This window comes from Bubalus kerabau, chromosome 14, assembly GCF_029407905.1.
Source record: "Bubalus kerabau isolate K-KA32 ecotype Philippines breed swamp buffalo chromosome 14, PCC_UOA_SB_1v2, whole genome shotgun sequence".
NCBI classification, from domain to species: domain Eukaryota; kingdom Metazoa; phylum Chordata; class Mammalia; order Artiodactyla; family Bovidae; genus Bubalus; species Bubalus kerabau.
Window position 1 is genome coordinate 84,105,316 of NC_073637.1, and position 21,653 is coordinate 84,126,968.

The window sequence follows — 21,653 nt, forward strand, 5'->3', positions numbered from 1 at the left end:
GACCAGGTACAATTGCCATTAAACTGTGTCCCGAGCTTCGTACTATTGGATTTCATTCGTACATTGGATTTCAGCCCTTGTCTGGGGTAGTGGGTATTATGCTGGAATATTGGAATACTGCACAATGTTAATGCCCTCTCAGGAGGAGATTTTTGTGTAGCCCTGTGTCATATTTCCCCATCAGCTGCTCTTCAAGTCGGTACCCTTTGTTCTAGCCAAAAGGAGCTGCTCAGGGCTCTCAGTATCAGTCAGCTTTCGCTGCATAACGAACCACAAAAATCTCAGTAACACGCAATAGATATTATCTGCCACCACATGTCCGTGGGAGACAGGGCAGCTCTGCTCTGCTGGGGTCCTGGCTGGCAGGGCAGTGACTCCAGAGTATATTCTCCTTATGGCAGTCACAGAGATAAATAGGCTGACCCACCCGCCTATCACATTTCAAGCCTTTGTTCACATCACGGCCACTGATACTCCTCTGAGCAAAGCAAGTCACACGGCCGAACCCAAATCCCAGGAGCGGGGAAATGCGTGAATCCGCTGTGGGAGATGGACGTGCAGTTCTCCTGCTGGGCCCGGGGGAATCCAGACCACCGCCTCTGCCCACCGCGGTCTCATCCGTGCCCCTTCCTTTCTGTCCTCGTGCTGACTCCTGTGCAGCCCCATCCTTACACCTTTCGTGGGTTTTCACATGTTCTTCCAACTCCCCAGAACTCTCTTCCTTCCTCTGGTTTATTCAGACTCAAACTTCGAAACTCGTCTCGATGGCCAGCTCTGCCAGACCGCTCCTCCTCCCCAGGGCTGGCTGCCCCGTGTGTCGGCCACACCTGCGTTACTCCCACTGAACCGGACCAAGGCCTCTGCTTTGTGCCCCCAGCCACCAGATGCATGCCTGCCTCCCAGCTGTCTCACTTAGTACTGTGGTTGTCGACGTTCTCATCTGTCTTCCCACCGGACACTGGTTTCCTTGAACGGAACTATGCCTTTCCTCTATACACCTTCCCCAAGGAGCCTGAACAAATATTTGACACATGAAGCAACGGCTGATCCCTACCTCATTACCATGTGAAATTATATCATGTAGCACCCAAGTTGAATATGTTTTCTTGAATTGTCTATTATTGGTTTTGCTTCTGTTATTTCACCAATGAGACTACATGCTCCCCACAGACCAAATTCCGTGTCTGTTTTCCGTTTATGCCTCATAATACCTGACATCCAGCAGTTATGTCGTGACTCATAAGTGATTTATGGTACTAATTACCACTTGCTTAGCTTTTTGGCTGCCATTCCTCATTCAACCCAAGAGTCACGATACAAGCAGAATCCCACGGTGTGCTGGTTCATCCGTCAGAAGACGTCCTATTAACAGCCAGTCACTGCCAAGTGACAATGTCAGCATTCTCTCAAGTCATCATCATATAATTTCAGCCAGAACAGCAGGGTAAAATTTTTAAGTAGAAATTTTGGTTATACTGGATATATCTAATATGCATTTCCTATTGCATGTGAAATAGAAAATGCATTGGATATTTCAGTGCCCAAATGTGAGTGTCTAATTTAGATGTCTGTGGTCAAAAGTCAAAAGACCTTCTGGTTGTATTGCCTGCATGTGTACACAGATAATCTAGAGAGAGAGGAGAGAGACTTTATTTTCTCTTCTTTCTTTTTAATTGAGGGATAATTACAATGCTGTGTGGGTTTCTGCCAAGCATCAACATGGATCAGCCGTAGGTACACATCCCCCCCACCTCCGGCCCCGCCCCACTGCTCTAGGTTGTCACAGAGCCCAGCTGGAGTTCCTTGAGTCATACAGCAGATTCCCACAGGCTATCTATTTTATCTTTCCTTTATTTTTTTGATCATTGTTTTCCTTTTTTTCTTCCAATTTTATTGAGATTTAACTAGCATACAGCACTATGTAAGTTTACCACAATGGTTTGGCTCACCTACATCAGGAAATAGTGCCATGATAAGCTTAGTGACAGATACAAAATTAAAGAAATAGGAAAAAATGGTTTTTTCTCTTGTGAAAATACTTTTAAGATTTACTGTCTTGATAATTTTCATATATATTGCACAGCAGTGTTAATGTTTTTATCGTGTTGTACGTTCCTTCCCTAGTACTTGTTTATCTTATAACTGTAAGTCTGTACAGCTTGGCTACCTTCACCCGATTTCCTTCCCCCCACCCCCTTTCTTTTAAATGTAGGAAGGTACTTTGGCATTTTCTAAATTTCTGACCCTGAGCATAAGCAAGTGAAATGAAAGAATGACAAGTTTTAGTTTATATGATAAAACTAAAGCTGTTATGTTAGCTATGATAAACCATTTTCAGAGAATTCTTTGACACAGCTTTTAAAGCAATAAACACACTGTAATAAATAAGTGTAACAGAATGCATTTACATAGCTAGGTGAAAACATACACAGAGGAGATGTCTTCATTAAGCCTCTCCGTTTTCATTGGTTCTAAATTCAACTTTGACACTAAATTGCCGTGTGTGTGTGTTGGTGGCTCAGCTGTGGCCAATTCTTTGTGAGCCCGTGGACTGTCGCCCTCCAGGCTCCTCTGTCCATGAGGGCTGTCCAGGCAAGAATCTTAGAGTGGGTTGTCATTTCCTTCTCCAGGGGATCTTCCTTACCCAGGGACCAAAGCCGGGTCTCCTGCATTGCAGGTGGATTCTTTACCAGCTGAGCCACCAAGGAAGCCCTTTTGTGTGTGTGTGTGTGTGTGTGTGTGTGTAGCAGAATAATTTGACTTTTCTGAACTTTTTGCTAGCTTGGAAAAATATGATGCGGATCACAGACATACGATGTGTTCATCTTAACAGTGACTCGTCCTGCTTATTAGTGAGGGCTGTTGGCCGTAACACGTTTTGTTTTAAACTCTGTGAGACCTGGGCCTTGTCCCACCGCCCTGACACAACTCTCTTCCTTCCTGAGAGTGGAGAGCGTCACGTCGCTTTTCGGTTCTGTGAGGGTGAAGACCAGACCAAGCTCTAACTTGAATATCTGTTTAAATATCACCAGCTTGCTGAATATTCGTGCTGAACCTATAATACCCATTTTTTAAACTGTAGCAATTGGCTCGTTTTTCTGCTAAGTTTGAATCATTTATACTTTTTCCAACCATCAATGCTGGACATGATATGATGGCGTTTGAAGAAGAACAATGCAAACCTTGGAGCTGAAAGTGATAGACCGGCATTTGGTCTGACGTTCCTGTTAGGACCCATGAGGCCGTAACCCAGTGGCCCGGCTGAGTGGCCAGAGCCCCAGGCTTCCCGCTGTGTGGCCCCTGCCCCTCTCTGCCCCGCGGCTGCAAACAGCAAAGTGCAGTCAGGTCGCTGATGAGCTGGGGGCTCATCGTCCTCTGTCCCAGACTCCTCTTCCCTCCTGTAGCTGTGCGTCTTTCTGTTCCCAGGCTGCCTTCGGCTCTGCTCCTGGGTGGGTTCAACCAGTGGGAGCCACAGATGAGGGCTGAAGGTCTGACGAGGAGAGAAGTCAGGTTGTTCCTCCCTCACCCCACCCAGCCTCCTCGGCCATCCCAGCTGTGGCCAAGCCCCCGTGTGGCTCCTGCGTCCACTGGACCCCTGTCTCTCTGTCCAGACCCTTCCGGAAGGCCCAGGCGCGGGCTCCAGGCACACCCTTCCTTCCAGAAGGCCCAGGCATGGGCTCCGGGCACCCTTCCTTCTTGTCCTGCATGCCTGGCAGTCATGGTTGCTTTCTGCTGCTATTGGAGTGTGGGTTGCCTCATCATCTCTCTTTGGCTTCTCAGCCCTTCTCTCACCCATGTAACCAAATCTCTGCACCAAATTCCCTCTTCCTGAAAGATCTACAATGGTCCCTGGCTGGACCCTGAATTATAGAGGCGTACTACATGGCCAGTTGTTTAAGGGAAAAGGCTGTAGAGAGATGGACTCTTAGCAACGGTTTGCAAAGATTGTTTACATTTAAAACCAATTTGAGGACTTGCCTGGAGGTCCAGCAGTTAAGAGTCTGTGCTTCTGCTGTATGGGGCACAGGTTCAATCCCTGGTCAGGGAACGAAGATCCCACAAACCTTGCCTTGCAGCTCAAAAACAAGAAAAACAAAAATATTTATTTTCTAGTCTTGGCCAGTGAAGCACAAAGCTTGGAGCTCTACATGCTGGTACTAATCCTACAGCCCAAACATGTAAAAAGAGCAGAGCCTGGAGAAGGACATAAAACGCTTGTTGGATTGAGTCCAATTAATCTGCCATCTTGTAATGAGGTATTTGTTCCAGGACCTTGTACCTAGCAGGCATTCAAGCATACACTGAATGAAAAATGAACTCTACTTGGAATGTATTGCCAGCCATTTCCCAGGCAACAGACAATATAATAACACAGCTGAAGCCTTGTCTCACATTTTCTGTGGCTTCTTGGTAGAATTACAATGAAAGCATTACCAGGCCTTGCATATCTGCCTGGGCATAAATTCTGAGAGTTGCTCCGAATAGCCGGGATAAAGAGGGAATGAATGAACGCTCCATGGAGTGCCTTGAGACTCTAGCCTGAGTGCTTGCTGTGCTCAGGGCACCAGAGAAATGAGTAAACTCTCCCCACCCGGAGGTCAATGGGCCAAAGAAAATAGGAAACTGATAACCAAAGGCCAGACCCTGGGCAAGTCATCAGTGTGAATAAGAGAAATCTTCTGAAACTCAACCCCAAGTCTTGCTCAGAGCAGAAGGCAAGTGTGCAAACCAGGGGAAATAAGCTGAGGAGATGTGATAACCACAGGACTGATTTCTGAGTGTGGAGCCGGAGAAAATGTGCAGCTTGATTGGACAGGCAGCCCAGGGAGCCGTGACGGCAGTGAGCAAGACAAGCGCAGCCTTGAAACCCAGCTTAGGGTAGAGTGGTGGGGAATGCTGTAGTCAGTTCTGGGTATAGGCTTTGGCATCAACCTGCCTGTGTTCAAATTGCGGCTCTTACTAGCTAAAGGCAAGTCACTTAACCTGTCCAAATCACAGCCCGCTTTTCGGGTTAAGAGTACTACCCACCATCGTGGTTCTTGGGAAGACGAAGTGAGTTTATACGTGTAAAGCATTTAGATTCAAAACCTGGGGAGGTGTGTATCGGCACAGGTGCCGTGCCACATTTCAGGCTTGTCAGAGTCCACAGTCAGACTCTGTGCTTCCTTCATCCCTCCCTTTGTTTCACAGATATTTCCTGGTGCCTGATCTGTGTCTGATACTAGGAATATAAGGATGAACTAAAACAAGCAGGTCTCTGCCTTCATACATCCATAAAAGAAAACACTGGAGGGACCTTCCTGGCGCTCCAGTGGCTAAGACTCTGCGCTCCCAGAGCAGGGGGCCCAGGTTCCCTCCCTGGTCAGGGAACCGACGGCACATGCCACAGCTGAGGCCCGCTGCAGGCCAATGAATACGTATTTTTTAGCAAAGAAAATGTGGAGGGTTGGTCTTCGGTTAGTGGTGAGGCAGGCTCAGGGAGCCCTGATGTGGTTTCTAATGAGACTTTTAAAGAATATTATCTAGTTTCTTTGGCTGTATCCGGTCTGAGATCTGGCTTGTGGGATCTAGTTCCCTGATACTGAACCAGATATCGAACTCCGGCCTCCTGCATTGGGAGCATGGAGTCTTAGCCACTGGACCGCCAGGGAGATCCCCCAATGAGACTTTTAAAGAAAGACTATCACAAATGTGCCACCCCAGGGAGGCATGCTGATGGTGACGGAAGCCAGGCAAGAGTAGGTGGGGGTATGGGAAGCCTTTCCGACTTTCTCTTCAGTCCTCTTGTGAACTGACTGCTCTAAAAGAGTCAAGTCTATTTTTAAAGTTTTTAAGTTTTTTTTTTAAGTTTTAAAGATTTTCTTTTAAAAAGAAAGAAATACGAGAATAAGATCTTAAATTTTTTAATGAGAGCAAGATCTAAGAGAGTAGATCGTAACAATTCTCATTAAAAAAAAAAGGAAAAAAGGAAGAATGAATAAATAATAGAAAACTCTATTCTAAATATTTTTGGTAACTCCACAGAAAACTAAGGATATTTTAATCTTAGCTTAAATCATATTTTTGGAAAGTTAGGTCTTCATTTCTATTGGCTAGGCTCATTTTTTAAAAAAATGACAGAAACTGCAGTTTAATTGGACTCCGTGATATTCATCTCTACACAATGCCAGTAGTTGGTATGGCCACATAAGGAACTTGTTAGGAAAAAGCAGTTTTCACAAAAGCCATGCATGTGAAAGTAAAAGCAGGCTTCTAGCCTAAGAAGTTCTGTTTGTTGATCCTTCAAAGGTCATGGCTGCTTTTAACCATCAGCTGCGTGGTGGTGTAGACATGCAGTCATCCCGTTATTCTTCCAGTGTTTACTGGACCACCTACTATGTGAGAGCTTGGATCTGACGCTGGAGCAATAAATAAGGCACGATCCCTGCAGTCAGCAGGCTCCTGGTTCCAGGCCGGATGAACGTAGAAACAAGCAGTTCGATGGGATCAGTGCCAAGGGAGGTGCAGATACTATGGAAGCAAATCATTCGTTCACTTGTTCATTCAGTAAATATCTGTCGGTTATGTACTACTTGGAAGGCACCATAAATTCGTGAAGTATTCCATATTTACAGGGCTTCCCTGGTGACTCAGTTGGTGAAGAATCTGCCTGCAATGCAGGAGACCCCTGTTCGATCCCTGGGTTGCGAAGATCCCCTGGAGAAGGAAATAGCAACCCGCCCCAGTATTCTTGCCTGGAAATCCCATGGATAGTCCATGGGGTCACAAAGAGACACGACTTAGCAATAAACCACCACCACCTGGGAATGTTGGGGACATGGCCACGAATGGAATAGATAATCCTTGCCTTCAGATTTGCTGTGCTTCTGCCCATTACGGCCATAGAGAAGGTATGAGTTGAGTCTTGAAGAATGAGAAGTATTTGTGGAGACGGCCGAGGTAGGAAGGGTATTTCAGGAGGGAGTAAGCTGTGGCCTCAGGAGTCCCCGTGTCTTCGTGGACAGGATGCTGGCACTTAGCTCTGGAGACCCCCTCTCGGTACCAAGCTGCCCCACCTTGGACCCTCACCAGAGAGATGCATGAGGGAGTCCTTATTATGGGTGGTGGCTGCAGGCAGTCACTCAGTCTATAGACTTCAGTGCCGTCTCTGGAACAGTTGCTGGTTGACATTTTTGAAACACTTGACTTCCTTTCTTTTGATTACAGCCTGCAAGGCTTATCAAAGACACCCAGGGACTCCGTGTGGTCCGTGGTTGAGACTGTACATCCTAAGGCAGGGGGTTCACATTCGACCCCTGCTCGGGGAGCTGAGATCCTGCATGCCTCGTGGCCGAAAAGACAGAACATAAAACAGAAATGATACTGTAACGCATTTGATAAAGACTTTAAAAATGATCCACATCAAAAAACCTCCTTTCAAAAAAAGTATTTCCTGTTCTCTTTTTAGAGATCTGAGGTCTCTGAACTTAGCCTTCCATCTCAGTCCTCATTTAGCTACTTAAATAATGATGTTTAACATGGTTTTTTCATTCCCCCGGAAAAAGATTTATAACCAAGTTCAGCTTCATGAGTCTGAGAAACACAAGTGAAGACATAGGCAAATATTAACATATAATATATTAGCCTATATGTAGTTGGAATATTTCATAACTTCAAGGATAATGAAATCTAAAATTCTCTGTTAATATGTAACTATATCCTTACAGTTTTCTTCCTTTTTTTTTCTTTTAAGGCATCTGGTGGTTTAGTTACTGAGTCATGTCTGACTCTTGTGAGTCCATGGACTGTAGCTCTCCAGGCTCCTCTGTCCATGGGATTTCTCAGGCAGGAATACTGGAGTGGGTTGCCATTTCCTTCTCCAGGGGATCTTCCTGACCCAGGGATCGAGCCCGGGCCTCCTGCCTCGCAGGCAGATCCTTTACCAGCAGCGCCACCAGGGAGGCCCTGAGGCATCTTGGGGGCTGGAACATTCTTGTGAGGCCCTTCTTCTCCTACTTGGAGTTGCATTGCGGATAGTGTCAAATGCCACTTGTTCTTCTCTACGTAAGTAGAAAATTAAAAGAGCCAGACTCGCTGCTCCACAGTGGTCCCCGCCTTCTGCTTTCTTGGTGAGTACGGGCAGGGCCCGCCCGGAAGCTGCTGTCGGGGTTTCTGTGCAGGGACTCTTTGCTGAGTGTCCTCCTCCGCCGACTCGCCCAGTCTCCCTCTTACTCGGTGCCCAGTCTCCCTCTTACTCGGTGCCCCCGAGGAGCCTCTCCTTAGCGTTGATTGTGGGCACCGGAAGGTCACGGGAGGCCTGAGTCACCGCGCCTCGTCATGCGGGCCGCTGTTAGTCATCGGGGCCCTTCCTCCAGTTCCAGTTCTTTAAAAGTGAGTGGGTCCCTGTGGGGAAAGGGCTCCAGCTCTCACAGAAGAGGCGGTTTCTGCTGAATTCCCCGATGCGTGTTAGGGCCCAGCTGTCAAGCGAGGAAGCATCTCCCTCTAATTAAAAGCAGTACCCACTCCAACTACTACCCAACGAGCCAAGCTAGCAGCTGCAAACAACCAGCAGACTCAGGATGGTTCTGAACAACTGGATTTAACAGTGCGGCGTTAAGTGGCAACTCACCTAAGTTACGTGCTTTTTCAACTCAGATGCGACTGAGTTTTACTTTTGAGAAATTCTCTCTTCCTGTCCGCTCCTAGACGAGTTAGGCCCGCAGCAGGAGGCCGGCGCTCGGCGGTCAGCGCCCCGCCCTGTCCTTGCCGCAGGGTCCCTGCGGAGCTCAGGACGCGCCCCCGAGGCCGCGCAGCACGCACGCGTTAGGGCAGCCTCCCTGCGGCTGGAGCAGCCCCGAGGAGGACCGATAGCAAGCGGGAAGGACTTTTCCAAAAGGTGACACGTATACCTTGACCCCAGAAAGAGGTCACTAGGAACACAGCAGACGTCAGAGGACAATCTTTATCCATGCAGTGTAGAAAAGCTGCTATCCCCAGAGCAAACCCTGCATCAATCCTTTCTTTCTGGAAGTTACAGGCCAAGATGTCAAAAGTGATTATTTTCTAGGATTGGAGTCATTGCTTTTTGGGTCTTCTAATTTGTCTACAGTAAATATGCCTTGAACTTAGAAGGGAAAAATAAGTTATTTGTGATTTTAAATACTTTAGACCAGTCGCATGCTCCTGCCTATCAACTTGATTGTTTTCTTTCATGTATGTTCCCGCCTCGGCTTTCCCAACTCACAATAATCTTTTTGCAATTGCAAAGAGGTGTAGTTCCGCGTCCTATTAACTCAAAGTATTGTACATGTGAAAACAGACACTGAAGGCTTCTGTGCTGCGAGCCGCACAAGCCGGACCCCAGTCTGCCACACCCGTCCGTGCTGGGCTGGGCCTCGGTGCAGCCTTGTCGTCTGTCCAGGGGTCTTGTGTTAGGACCTGTTGGGATGATGAGGTGTCAGCGTGTATGTTTCTTTGTTTTTCTGCCTGTGAAAATGTATAGTTTGTTAATAGCACCGTAAATTACTTGGAAGAAGAGGTTTGTTCAGTGGAAAAGAAACATGAATAGGTTTAGATTTTTATGGAGCTAAATCAGCCAAATCAAACACAAGCTTTCCCCGAACCTTCCAAGTTTTTAATGGAAACTCACGCTCTTTAGAGCTTTGCTGCCTAATTATAATTCATGCCTTTCGCAGATACATTACAGGGTGGACCCAAAGGAAAATGTTAGACATGTCCACTGGTTATTTCTATTGTGCTCCTTGTGGAGCGCCAGCGCATCCGTGCGATGGCCCCTGTGTGCAAAACGCCGGCCAGATCCCAGCGGGCTGGGCCACCTCAGCGGAGGGAAGGCGGTGAACTTGCAGGGTTACAAACACAGACGACACGCTCAGACACAGAGCCAGCCTTCTGCATGTGGCTGTGCAAAAGGCACCAGTGTCGGGACTCAATGTAAAAAGTCCTGTGGAAACATAGCCCCAAATCAGCCCTCATCGTTGTCCTCATCAGAGAGAGCCTTGCGAAACCCAGGAAAAACAGAACTACCCAGATTTCATTTAACGAGAATTTTCTTTTCTTTTCCTTTTTTTTTTCCAAAAAAAAAACACAACTAGGTTTAACTGGTGTGAAGGGAGAGAAAGGAAATCCGGGCATTGGAACTCAAGGTCCCAGAGGCCCCCCCGGGCCAGCAGGTACGTCTTCCTACCCAACGGCAAACTGCAGCATGGAAACCCCAAGTCTTCATTTTCCCTCGACACTGCAGGCGAGGCAGATGACCATTTTTACATCCATGTGGCCGGCTGGAGCGGCCACGTTTCCATATTACATCTTTGTAGCCAACTGGAGCGGCCACGTTTCCATATTACATCCGCGTGGCCGGCTGGAGCGGCCACGTTTCCATATTACATCCGTGTGGCCCACTGGAGCGGCCATGTTTCCCATGCCTTTCACGGGAAGGCCAGTGTGTTCATAACAAGTCTCCTGTACACCAGGCCCAGAGCTACAGCATGTGCTGGGATCTTATTGTTTGCAGGGTCAGGCTGGGGCTAGGCTATGCTTCACTAATGAATCAATCCCCAAATGCTTCGTGGACTGACACGTACCCAAAGTTTGATGTGGGTAGGCTGACTTTCCCCTCATTTTAGAGCAAAGGGCCTTGAGGAGAAAGATCAGCTTCCTGAATGGAGGATGACAGACGTCCTTTCTGGTTCTATTCCACTGGCTGGGACTAGTCACAAGCCCCAGCCGAGCTGCATGGGAGGCTCAAAGTCTAGGGGGACACATGGCTGTGCGATGAGCGCTCACAGTTTCTGCCACCATGGCCATCGCACTTCGTGGGGCTTGTGCAAGCTTGGAGTTTTGTGAATTGTACTATATGCTTTTAGGATGGTCTCCAGACGGCCATACTTGTTTATTAGAATTATAAGTTTTCAATCCTACTGGTATTTGCAATCCCAGTCTTAAGCATATTGAATCTAATGACTTACCAGTTTTTCTTGCCAACCTATTGATGATTTGGGGAAATACTTTTTGTAAGAGAGATTCCTAGTGCAATAGGTCAGCTCTGAGTATCTGTACTCCTGTTATTAGAGACTGCATGAGGAACTGTTCTAGAGCATGCCTTATGCAGAGTGAATGCTTGGTGAATGTTAACTGATGGAGCTGAGTTCACCAGAGATTTGCAACACTTTTAAAATACAGGGTGATATGTGTTCCTGATTTTCATTTTGGTTCTATTCAAAGAGATTCATTTCTAGTTGAAAAAGGCCTTTGAAACACTGTTGAAATCCAGGTCTAGAACAAAACAAACACATGAGCCAGAAAAAGTCCAGGCTGACATACTTCTTAAATTCACAGAAATTTTAATTGCTCTCTCACCTTCATTCAGTGTTAAGTTCTCAATTGACACAAGCTAGCCTAAAGGAATTTTGGATTCATCTATTGGATCCAATTTCAGAATTTTCATTTTTCTCCTGCAGTATAATTTCTTTCAAATGTAGAATAATTTATTTCAACCATCTGGGGCCATAACCCAGTAGGGGTTGCCAGGTTGAGGTCAGGCGTGTTCCTGTGTGTGTAAGTGTGTGTGTGTGCGTGCCCTCACACTGGGTCTGTAGGAGCCTGCATTGGGAGATAGAGGCTGGTGGCAGTCTGCCCCTTTGCCTCAGTATTCAAGAGGTGAGGGACAAGAACGCATTTTGCTTTCCAGTTTCCTGAGCTGATTGAAAGCACTGACATCCAGGAGAACGTGTGATTGCAGCGTGAGCCTCCGCCCAGGAAATCTGGTTCAGGAATAGAACTCACTGAGTAGAAACAGGCAGACCACCCTAGTTGTCAAAACGTGCAAGATGGCTTCTTGTAAGAGTTAGTTTATTTCTTGGTGGTCTGAAACCTCACCCTGTGATGATAAGAGACCAACTGTTTTCATTGGTGGACACTCCTTAGGGCCTTCTGGGGAGAGTCGACCAGGAAGCCCGGGCCCCCCCGGCTCTCCTGGACCAAGGGGTCCACCAGGTCACCTGGGGGTCCCTGGACCACAGGGTCCATCTGGACAGCCTGGATACTGCGACCCTTCTTCGTGTTCTGCCTATGGCGTGGGAGGTAAGTGTCAGCCCTTCGTGGGCTTTGAGCAAATCTTACTGTCTTAGTATCATAATGGTGGGGGGACCTCTGAAAAGTAGACCTATTTTGAGCAGGAAGCAGAGCTGGAATTGCTCACTACCTTTGAAATTATCCAGAGGCCTCTTCCATGAAGTGCAAATTAATGTAGAGGTTACCTCTTAAGGGGAAATTTAAATTAATGCCACATCTATGTCTTCCTTGCTTCCAGATGGCCTCTGACCTCATATATGATCATTGAGGGACATATCTGAAAATTCTTTGGGGCCTCTCTGTGTTACTTCTGTGGTATGGCCATAATGTCCTATTAAATTTTACTCTTGTTTTGGGGACACCTCAAACTTAGAACTTTCCCCATAATTAGGAGAGACCTGGAGATTCTGTTGGGTGACATCCTTCCCACCACATGCATTTTAAATGACCAGGGATTATTTTAAGAAGCAAAAGTGGCCGGCCACACTGTCCTTGCCTCTTATTAACTACTGGACCGAGATCCTGAAAAAATTGTGCTTCCTAAAAACATCTGTGGTCTCCATGCTAGAGGGTTGTATAACGGGACATTTTCCAACACAGTCACTCTTGGAAGTATCAGGAGAGAGGTTCAGAAATTGCTTTGGGGCAATAAACCTATTAGCCCATGAATTGAAATTTTCTGTTTTAGAAGAAGCTTAACCTTATTTCCCAGAGGGACTGGTCAGAGTTTTGCTGATGTGTTTTTCTCTGTTCGTCTCTTCCCTCCCCGTTCTCTCAAACTTTCCTGTCTCTCATTAAGATCTGGTCCCTTACAATGATTACCAGCACTGACGTGGAACTCTTCCACTCTGATTCCATTGGCCTGGGCAATTGGCTGCAGACACAGAACTGTCCTGCTGACCACGACCACCCAGCCCTGCCCCTGTCCACGAGCACTCCTCTCCCCTGTCCACCTGCTTCCCCACCTGCCCACCCTCTCATCTCCTGCCCTCCCTGCTCCAAACACTTAACCACGATAAGACTGGAATTTAACCAAGTCATTTGTCAGTTGTCATAAACACCGACTGCTCTGTATCAGCCTGGGTGAGGGTGTAAGTCTGGCTGCCGAGAGTTACCCCAGCCCTCCCCAGGTGGAGCCCAGGAGTAGCCACTGCCAGGTGCCTTCTCCTCGTCCCGTCTCACACACATCGCTGGGCGTCTTTCTTCCTGACCCCCCTGCTGTCTGTTCCTCCTCTGATCACCCACCTCTGCCTCCTGTCCCCTGGTGTTGGACGTCTAACATGAGATTGATTTTTAAAATTTATTTTTCTTTCGTCACTCTGCTGATATTCGGGTTTTCTTTTGTAAATAAAACATGTCATATTTAAGCAGTTTGGCTAAGCATTGCTGCGGTGTACCTGACCCTTCTTTTACTAACCATCTGAAACCTCCTGGGAAAGGTGTGTACAGCCCGGGGGATGCAGGGCGCTCTCACTTTCTACCCAAGCAGGAGATCTCTGTACTTTAGAGACCAAACCTATGCCTCTGCGGATCCAAAGGAGGGGAGGACATCAGTTTGTGGCTCCTGGGTTCTGTCAAGCCCCCACCCCACTCTCCCCCTCTAGCTCCCCATCCTGACCAGCCAGAGTTCACCCCTGTCCAGGATGAGCTGGAGGCCATGGAGCTGTGGGGCTCTGGGATCTGACCGTCTCAGCGGAGCTCGGAGGCCCGACCGCAAAGGCGCATAAGGCGACTGACCATGTGGTTTGTATGCTTCCTCGGGGGCTTGTTACATCAGCCTGCGTCTCCCGTTTGGACACCGTTAATGTTATTGTTATATTAACAGAAAAGTGTGTTAAAAAGAAACTCCTTAATTCGTACACCATAGGACTGATTTCTGCTTGTTACTTTAATGGTGTCCTCAGAGAAAGATTGGCCCTAACGTTGAATTCTGGAATCCTTTCTGCGTTGGGTGATCGCGAGTCCTAAAGTGCAACAAGACAGAAATGTCTGTATTTGAGGGAAATGGGGCCCCAGAACAGGAGTTCAAAGGGATTCAAAGATGATGTCATGTATCCTTATCCCCTCTAGGAATGACCTTGGTGAAAAGAGAAAAAGGGACATGATTGGAGAAACTACCTCTTGCTTAATTAATTGATCTAACTCTGAGATCACTTGGTGACCAGCTTCACTGGTATCCAAGAATATGCGTTAGAATATGGCCTTTCGGAATCTGGCGACTGACACTAGATTCGGTTCTTTTCAGTGGCTTTTGGCATGTAGCCTAATGACTTCCCACCGACTCTGATACAAAGAGTTCCAATTTTGATGAACAGTTGATCCAACAGTATGTTCCAGAGCTTGCCCTCCATAACCACATGGATTACTTTGTACATGCAGATACGTTTTTGCAAACCTATTTCCAATCTTTTTTAAATAAGCAAATAAAATTTTAAAACAATGTACATTTGTTGATTCTTTTTATTTTATTCCATTTCTGTATGTCACCTTAAGCAGTCTGGGCTGAGGTCTAACCAGAAAAACGACAGCTGCCTTCCTTTGGATGCGCATTCAAGCTTTCATTCATTCAGAGTGTGAATGAACGGAAAAAATGCTTTAACAGAAAAAAAGCAATTGTCTTGAGCCTAAGCGACTGGCAGAATTCTGTCATTCATTTATAACCCACCAGACAGCAATGAGTGTGAAAATGTAAGACTGATGCTAAATAAATGTTTGCCTGAAGAACTTGTCTTTTGGGCTTAAGAAAAACCTTTAAAACTCTAGGAAACAAAGAGGAAATGAGGTTGAATCTCATAGATTCTAATTTGCCTTTTGCTCATAAAGGAAAACACTTGTTATTGTTTAGTCATTAACTCTTTGTGACCCCATGGACTGAAGCCTGCCAGGCTCCTCTGTCCGTGGGATTTCCAGGCAAGAATCCTGGAGCGGGTTGCCATTTCCTTTTCCAGGGGATCTTCCCAGACCAGGGATCGAATCCAGGTCTCCTGCATTAGCAGGTGGATTCTTTACCACTGAGTCACCAGGGAAACCCATGCTTGAAAAATATTTGGGTTCTATTAATTGTTGAAAATAGAAATTTGAAAGAGAACCATAAACTGAATGTATATTCCTTTTTCTCTGTAGCATCTAGTAACAGGTAATTGCCAAAAATTGGGACAGGGTCTTTTATCACCAGAAGCTGTATTCTTCCTGGATCAGCAGTGTCTCTTGAACTTCTTTGAAGTTCACATAGCTTGGTTTAAGACCTTTTCATCTAAAATATTCAAACAAAAAGGTCTACATGTTGCCTTTGGGGATCCAACTAATACATATATATTTTGGTGCCTGTGCGGGAAATGAAAGCAGATAGTGAGCAGGTGACCAACAGCGGTTCCCTGTTAGTTACGCACATGCGTCCACACACAGAAAGCAGGGCCAATGAGGAGGAAAGTTTGCACGAGATTAGATGACCTGACCCAGAATCACCTGGAGAACTCTCAAGCGGTCCCCTGTTGGTTACGCACATGCGTCCGCACACAGAAAGCAGGGCCAATGAGGAGGAAAGTATGCACGAGATTAGATGACCTGACCGAGAATCACCTGAGAGCGCTCTCAAGTGAGTGGGCTGTGTCCTCAGTCACTTCATTCCTTTTAGCTCAGATTTCTTGGCCTCAAGCAAGTGAGGAGAGAGAAGGATATTCTATATGTCTTGATGTTTGGCCCTTGGAAATGCACGGACTACTGTGTCACTCAGGAGACACTCAAAGTTTGATATAAACGGTGAAGGATCAAGCACTGGAGGTTCTAGTCCATTCACATCGTTCTTGGATTGTGCAAATGAGCCTGGCATTGATTTTACTTGCTGATCTGAATGTGTTTACTGAAGTTACGGGAACATTTCATTAGTTTGGAATTTGTTACCAGTTGGACCCTGTTCATGAGATTTTTATTGAGTGAAATGTTCATAATAAAAGGTGTAATTCAAGTTCAAGATTTTTATGTTTACAATACTTTGCCTTGTAATAAAAGCTTGATTCTGAAGTGCATTTTTATTGACTTACCTATTTTGGCAGGAATATACTGATATATTAACTTATACTTTATATAATTTCTGAAAGTAACCATTTCATAAAAGGACATTGCTCTTCAGAATTTTAATCACTTTGGTTAGAAACTCCTCATTTCTAGAATTACAGGCTTGGGACAGAGTGATTGAAGAGTTCAGTTTAGGAGATAATTGAGTGCGAGTTGAAGCTAGGGAGAGCAATCTGTGTGTGTGTGTGTGTGTGTGTGTATGAGCGCTCAGCCGTGTCCGACTCTTTGTGACCCTATAAACTGTAGCCCGCCAGGCTCCTCTGTCCATGGAGTTTTCCAGGCAAGAATCCTGGAGTGAGTTGCCGTGTCCTCCTCCAGGATAACTCCCCAAACCAGGGATTGATTGAACCACTGTCTCCTGCATTGCAGGTGGATTCTTTTGTGCTGAACCACCCGGGAAGCCCCCAGTTATTCCATAAAAACATTTAATTTCCAACTTCTCTCAGCTGTCTCAAAGAAGTGCTTGTAGTCATACTCACTCTTTGAAATCAGACCAGGCTCCTCCTCCTGTGTGAAGCCTTCCCTGAGCCCCACCACCACCAGCTGGATAACCTCCATAACCGTGGTCCTGCCGTCCCTGCTGTTCTGGTGTGCTCCCCATGTACCTGTGTGCACGCTTTAGGAGGTGTCAGACTGCCCACAGTGTGCTTAGCTCTTGGCCCCTGTGCGGAGGATCTCTGTAGAGTCGCCCCACGCTAGCGCAGTGCGGTTTGTAATCCGAGTCAAACCCTGCACTCCGTCTACGGTGGGGGGAGTGGCTTTGCTCTCACTATGAGCCGGAACATTTGGGAGACAGCAGTGATGCCCAGGAATGACTGATCAGCTCGTTAGAAGCTTGCAAATCAGATCTGGTAAGTATTTCGGAATGTGAGGAAGAGGTGTTTAAACAGAAATAGAGTCACAGATGTAGAAAACAAACGCGTGGTCCTCAGGGGGAACCCCAGGGAGAGGGGTAAGTTGGGAGATCGGGACTGCCATAGACACACCACTGTATGTAAAATAGGTAACTGATAAGGACCACAGTGCCGGGAACTCTACTTAATACTCTGTAATGACCTACATGGGGAATGAATCTAAACGAGAAGCGCGGGCATATGTATAACGACTCACTTTGCTGTACCCCTGAAACCACAACATTGTAAGTCAACTATATTCCAATAAAAATTAGAACAAGCAGAGAGTTACACACTTTGTGCATTTTAAGTGACTTTAAGGAAGTCTTCCATCTTCAAATTTTAGAAATATGCAAAAACATCTATTTCTGCTTTATTGACTATGCCAATGCCTTTGACTGTGTGGATCACAATAAACTGTGGAAAATTCTGAAAGAGATGGGAATACCAGACCACCTGACCTGCCTCTTGATAAACCTATATGCAGGTCAGGAAGCAACAGTTAGAACTGGACATGGAACAATGGACTGGTTCCAAATAGGAAAAGGAGTACATCAAGGCTGTATATTGTCACCTTGCTTATTTAACTTATATGCAGAGTACATCATGAGAAATGCTGAGTTGGAAGAAGCACAAGCTGGAATCAAGATTGCTGGGAGAAATATCAATAACCTCAGATATGCAGATGACACCACCCTTATAGCAGAAAGTGAAGAGGAACTAAAAAGCCTCTTGATGAAAGTAAAAGAGGAGAGTGGAAAAGGTTGGCTTAAAGCTCAACATTCAGAAAATGAAGATCATGGCATCTAGCCCCATCACTTCATGGGAAATAGACAGGGAAACAGTGTCAGACTTTATTTTTTGGGGCTCCAAAATCACTGCGGATGGTGATTGCAGCTATGAAAGTAAAAGACGCTTACTCCTTGGAAGGAAAGTTATGACCAACCTAGATAGCATATTAGAAAGCAGAGATATTACTTTGCCAAGAAAGGTCCGTCTAATCAAAGCCATGGTTTTTCCAGTGGTCATGTGTGGATGTGAGAGTTGGACTGTGAAGAAAGCTGAGTGCCGAAGAATTGATGCTTTTGAACTGTGGTGTTGGAGAAGACTCTTGAGAGTCCCTTGGACTGCAAGGAGATCCAACCAGTCCATCCTAAAGGAGACCAGTCCTGGGTGTTCATTGGAAGGACTGATGCTGAGGTTGAAACTCCAATACTTTGGCCATTTCATGCGAAGAGTTGACTCATTGGAAAAGACTCTGATGCTGGGAGGGAATGGGGGCAAGAGGAGAAGGGGATGACAGAGGATGAGATGGCTGGATGGCATCACTGACTCGATGCACATGAGTTTGGGTGAACTCTGGGAGTTGGTGATGGACAGGGAGGCCTGGCATGCTGCGATTCATGGGATTGCAAAAGGTCGGACACAACTGAGCGACTGAACTGAACTGAATAAGGGCTTATAATAAGTAAATAAACCTTGTCTTTCTGTAAATGTATCCATGTGTTCATGTACTTTTCCATCTCTGGGCATCCATCCATCCATCAGACTTTTAATTAGTATCTGCCATGGGTTCAGAATTCCACGGACAGAAGAGCCTGGTGGGCTACAGTCCATGGGGTCGGGAAGAGTTGGACGTCACTTCACTGGGGGTTCAGCCGTGTGTTATAGTGGAGGGGGAGCAAAGGGAAGCTTGCTGGTGTAGGTTGCTTTAAGCTGAAGCAAGTCATTTGTACAAGGCTGGAAGATCTATCGCATGATAAAATGTTCAGATTTCTGCCTGAAAGCAGTAGGAAGTCAGGGGGGGTCTTTAAGTAGGTACGTGACCTGATTGGGCTTCTTACGTGAAGGCACGGTTTTTATGTGGTGTATAAGACAGGCTGGTGTGGGGAAAGAGCGAGAAGGAGAAAGACGTTCGAGGATGACCTCCCACATACTGGCCTCTGTTCTGGATGTATTAGGTTGACTTGCACAAGCTAGCTTAAGTATTCCCTTTTTACAAACGATCAAACGCACTAAGTAGAAAGTCCAGGGTGACACACGTCCCTGGAAGGGACAAAGGAAGGATCCTCACGGGTTTGCTCCCCTGGCTCATGGCCCCTCCTTAGCGGGTTTGTCATAACCTGAACGGACTTTGTGGCTAGCCCAATACATGCATCCCGCGATGCCTGGCGCAGGGGTTCAGATGACGGGGCTGGCCCGCGGTGACACAGGAGTGAGGGGAGCGGCTTTAACTGCTGAAGGAGAAGTCTGCGGGCAGGGCCTGATGACCGATGGCAGGAGGCTGGGTGATGATAGGCAGAGGGGAAGAATGGCTTTACGACAGCAAGTCTGGGAGGTTGAGTGAATGGGAATTTCACTGAGTGAGACAGAGACTTGAGGAAAGGAGAGTGATTTTAGAACGGCAAGTTGGTTTGAGGTGTTTCTGCTTTTCTCGGAGTACAGTGTTAACAGCAGATAGTAACTCAAGGAGATTGAGATGGGTGGGGAATGATGTTGGATGACTAATTCAGGCCGTGACAGCCGTCAGGACTGAGTCCCCGTGGGCCTGTCCCCCATAAGAAGGGCTGTGCAAATGCAGAATGGACGTTTCCAAGGACTGAACCAAAATATTTGGTTTAAAAAATAACTTTTTGTTCTGATTTGATGCAGGATTGGAAACACTGATGCAAATGGTCCATTTGTGCTAAACAAGCTCAGAGTTTAGATAATTCCTTTGCCACAAAGTTCTGGTTATTCTACACTCTCTAGAATAACTATCCTTAACAAAAATTAACTGCATGAATATATTTGCAACAGTTTTACATTATTTATCAGACTGAATAATTGTTTTAGAAGTTTGGCTGACACAAGATGCTTAAGTCTTGATAAAATTAAAAAAGCAAGTTGCAGAACAATATTACAATATTTACCTACTATTCTGTTCTATCCACATTGAAAATTGTGACGAATAAACTCCAGACACTTACCCATGCTTACCTCCTGGCTATGGAATTGTGAAAAGTGTTACCTTCACTTAACTGTTCATGGTTAACATTTCTCTATTGTTTGAAAAGTATTTTGCAATAAACCTGTGAACTCAGAACCTTAATACTTTACAGGAAAATCACAGAAGATTTCAGAGTAAAATTCTACCTTACAAAAATAATCTATCACCTTTTTAATACCCTTATCATAATAAATGATATGAATGAATGAAGAAAAATGAATCACCAGTATTTAGAAAAATGGAGGCAGTGATTATTTTAAAAGCAGTATAAAAGGATCAGTGGGAGGGGTGGGACGATTTGCTTGTTTCTAAATGCAGAAATATTAGTAATGATTTATTTTCTCTATATCTTCCTAATAAAAAACATATGCTGGCATGAATAACATATTTCATTGTTTCTAGAATGTTTAATTGCATTTGATCTTATTGATTAAAAAGATTACCACGACCAGTATAGTGAAATTGAACTTCCCTAACTTCAAAGAGGTTTTATAACGGAATCCAGAGAAGTGAAAATATCTTTTCTTCAGATTGAGATGAACTTTGTACGGTAACAAAACAAAGCTGAGTCAGATAGAAGGAGAACGTGTGCTCACTGAAGCCATTCATCTCCATCTTAACTGTCCTGTCGTCTGACCCAGAGTCGCGACTCCTAATAAAACTGTATCCCCATCATATCCTAAAACTCATGCCACGAAATCGTCAACCAGCTCAGCTTTCGCGCTGAGAAAGCATTGTTATTTGAATGTACTCAGATATTGAATAGATGTGTTGAAGAGAATTTGTTATTAGAACGTTCATGTGTTTTCACCTTACCTAGCCTTTCTCACGTATATGGTTATATTTCTGAGCTGGCAAGTGTGCAGACTGAAAGGACTGAACTTCACAAGCAGAGTTTTTTGGCAAACATTCCGATTATCAGATCTGGACACCACCTTCGTCTCCGGCTGCCCGCTCTCGTTCTTGGAATCTTGCCAACGAGTTCTGTCTCTGATTTCACACGAGCGTGAGCATGTTTCATCAGACCAGAAGAGAGCCACAACTCGGAGGGCGATAGACAACAGGAAAGCTAAAAAATGGATGCAACTCAAAAGCAGTACCATGCGGGTTGTCCACAGCACTGGGGCAACTTACCGTTCTCCCGAAATACCCACGGTCCATGTCTGCAGTGCTTTCTGAAGGAATCGGGTCTGTACCCGCAAGGCTGAAGATGGCTTTCAAGAATTGGAGAGTGATCCAAGGGACTGTGAACCTGGTCACCCATCTCCCCAGCAGCCTGGCAGGGTGCAGACAGACCGAGGGTTTCTGCTGGCACAGCTGAGCAAAGATTGCGGCTCGGACACCATTTCTGAACCTTAATGTCTCCTTGTTTTCATTTTGAATTTGTATGCCTATCAAAACAGTCACCCACTGCAGCAACATCACTTGTTTGGAATCCGTCACCTGCTTTGTTGCTCATGAGTGTTGTACCACCAGGTACGCTCAGTCGTGTCTTTGCAACCCTGGAAACTAGCTCACCAGACTCCTCTGTCCATGGGATTCTCCAGCAAGAACACTGCGGGGGGTTGCCATGCCCTCCTCCAGGGGATCTTCCCAACCCAGGCATCAAACTTGCATCTCTTGCGTCT

The 21,653-nt window shown here is 46.0% G+C and overlaps 1 protein-coding gene and 1 long non-coding RNA gene across 6 annotated transcripts in view; one reads left to right on the forward strand and one right to left on the reverse strand.

Moving 5' to 3' along the window:
* The window catches only part of COL14A1 (collagen type XIV alpha 1 chain), a 230,700-nt gene extending 216,021 nt beyond the window's left edge, over positions 1-14,679 (forward strand). Inside the window, exons 46-49 of one of the 5 annotated variants that reach the window (XR_008702439.1) lie at positions 10,092-10,169; positions 11,923-12,078; positions 13,674-13,812; positions 14,140-14,674. Coding sequence is in view for 3 of the 5 variants with exons in the window: in XM_055546785.1 (XP_055402760.1) it covers positions 10,092-10,169; positions 11,923-12,078; positions 13,674-13,753 (314 nt within the window). In the remaining 2 variants the exon portion in view is untranslated. The other 4 variants (XR_008702440.1, XM_055546785.1, XM_055546783.1 and 1 more) reach the window with 4 other exon arrangements.
* Positions 1-16,742, reverse strand: part of LOC129627140 (uncharacterized) — a 63,716-nt gene extending 46,974 nt beyond the window's left edge. The window contains exon 1 of the long non-coding RNA XR_008702441.1: positions 16,623-16,742. This is a non-coding gene — a long non-coding RNA (uncharacterized LOC129627140). The remainder of the gene's footprint in view (positions 1-16,622) is intronic.
* Between the last annotated feature and the right edge of the window lie 4,911 nt (positions 16,743-21,653).